General features: G+C 47.9%; 1 protein-coding gene across 2 annotated transcripts in view; it reads right to left on the minus strand.

Moving 5' to 3' along the window:
* gpc1b (glypican 1b) overlaps positions 1 to 2,500 on the minus strand; it is a 160,477-nt gene that overhangs the window by 17,984 nt on the left and 139,993 nt on the right. For both annotated transcript variants that reach the window (XM_063218532.1, XM_063218533.1), the window contains exon 5: positions 274 to 439. In XM_063218532.1, the coding sequence (XP_063074602.1) occupies positions 274 to 439 (166 nt within the window). The remainder of the gene's footprint in view (positions 1 to 273; positions 440 to 2,500) is intronic.

A 2,500-nucleotide genomic window follows, 5' to 3' on the forward strand; every position in this document is an offset into this window, starting at 1 on the left:
TCAGTCATATTCTGCCAAAAGCAATCCGACACACACAGAGATGCATGTGCGCCCGCACACAAACACAAACACACAAAAACACACACATCACACACACACATACAGTATTCGTGTACAGACACACATACACACACAGGAGCGCATGAACATATACGTACACACACACACACACGCACGCACACGCGCACGCACACACACACACACATGCACACAAACCCTTCCTGTCCCATTACCGCCCACCCCACTCCCACTCCCACTCCCACTCCCCCTCACCTGCCAGGTTCCTCCACTCGGTGTTGAGGTCGGCCTGGTTGGCCAGGCAGCCCTTGAGCACGTTGTGGCAGTAGACGCGGCACGGCTTGGCAGAGCTCATGCCCTGGCACTGGGGGCAGTAGCTCAGCTTCATCAGGGCCCGCTCACACTCCTGGCTCAGAGGCACCTGGGGGCACACAGAGGGAGAGAGGAGTTTTTTTTTTTTAATATATGCATATTTTGAAAATATTTTATTAGTTTATACATGATAGGACAGTGAGAGATCTGACAGGAAATGAGTGGAGAGAGAGAGAGAGAGACGGGGAAGCATCGGAAAAGAACCCGGTCCGGAATCGAACCCGGGTCGACGGCATTGCAGACCAGTGCCTGCCGTAGAGGGAACAGAGCGGGAGAGGGAGAATGATTGAGGGAGAGAGAGGGGGAGGAAAGGAGGGAGAGAGAGAAAGATAGGGTAAGACTTGGGGAGGGAGAGAGAGATATATAAAGGACATACTCTACATCACAGGTCTCATTAATTAATTAAAGTAAGCAGTCAAAGCACCAGAGATGGCACACTCCCAAAGAAAATAACCAAATAAAATATTTTCTGTTAAAAATAAATCAACGGTAAATGATGATAATGTTGATGACGGTTGGTGGAAGTCAGGCGCACTTATCACTTATGTCCATCTATTTCTCACGGGCGGGATTTAAAAAAAAAGAATTACATTAGCGGCAGTGTTTGAAGCTGCCAGCTGCGCTGCAAAAATAATCTGATTCTGTTTCCGATTCCCAGACCAGCGCCGAGCAGGGGAGCGGGGCACTCAATTACGCTGTTCCTGTTTCCCCACGGCGGATGACGTGACAGTGTACATCAATATTAACAGAAAGGCATCAAGGGTAATCCTCTACAAAAAACACTTTGGTGTCAATTGAGAATTGAGCGGTACATGAGCAGATGGAGCCAAATTAATCACTCGAGACATCTAACACTTACATGAAGCCTTATAATGGGTGCCCACACTGCTTTTTTGGAGTTAGTGTAAGGTACTGTAAGTGAAAGGAAAGGAGTTATCTTTTTCACCACATCTTTGAAGGTTAGTGGATCGTGGCTGGACTGTTAAGGTAAGCTTGTCAAGGTAAGCTTGTTCTACGCATGTCTTTGTGTTCGCTGTGTGTTTGTGTGTGTGTTAGAGTGTGTGTGTGTGTGTGTGTGTGTGTGTGTGTGTGTGTGTGTGCGTGCGTGCGTGTGTGTGCGTGCCTGCGTGCGTGTGCGCTTCATTTGCACTTCTTTGTGTCACTGTACAGTATGTGTGTCCGAAATATCTCTGCAAGGATATTGTTTCGGTCTGTGGCGTTACCATGGCAACCAAAAAAGTCTTGCGAATTGCCGTGAGACTCAAACAATAGAGGTGTGACATTCACATTCTGTTACCTACAGCTCCGCCCCCGCCACCTGCCCCCGCCACCTGCACGCAGCTTCCCTTCCATTTGCCTCAGTAACATTACTGCACTCCACTAAGCACCACCCAACCACAGCTGCATTCGCCGGCAAGCACACAGCGCTCTCTCTCTCTCTCTCTCTCTCTCTCTCTCTCTCTCTCTCTTTCTTTCTCCCTCTCCCTCTCTATCTCTCTATCTCTTTCTCTCTCTTTCTCTCTCTGACTCTAACACACACACACACACACACACGCACGCACGCACACACACATTCGCACACAGTAAAAAGTCCTGCTCTGCAAAACCTTCACCAGGAAGTGGTGTAACTCTAATAAGTCCGACACGTACCCAAGCTTGTGCAGAGATTTGCACATGTGGACTTGGGGCCTTTCCCAATACTAATCTCTACCCCTACAGCTTGAAACGCAACCGCGAATTGGGATACCCCTTCAACAATCATGGAATGACACTCACAGCTGTCACTAATTCCATGCATTAGGTTGACATTAATAGTAATTTTTTTCATGTGCATTTCACGGAGAAAAGGGCCATCACACATTAGGACAATGTTAAACTTAGTACAATGGAATAATTATTACCACTTTAAAACCGTCAATTGCGGCGAAAATACTTAAACTTGTGTGCTATTGTGGGTGCCGCGGCTTGCCGCCAATTTTTTTATGAATTCGCAATGCATTCAGGGAAACCTGACGTAGCCCTCCGTTGTGAAGTCTGGTGTCGGAAAATCTTCGCGTGGAGGGGTGGAAAGCCCTTCGCCATACCCCTACCCATCTATCTGAACGTGAAT

Source organism: Engraulis encrasicolus, chromosome 16, assembly GCF_034702125.1.
Source record: "Engraulis encrasicolus isolate BLACKSEA-1 chromosome 16, IST_EnEncr_1.0, whole genome shotgun sequence".
Taxonomy (NCBI): Eukaryota; Metazoa; Chordata; class Actinopteri; order Clupeiformes; family Engraulidae; genus Engraulis; species Engraulis encrasicolus.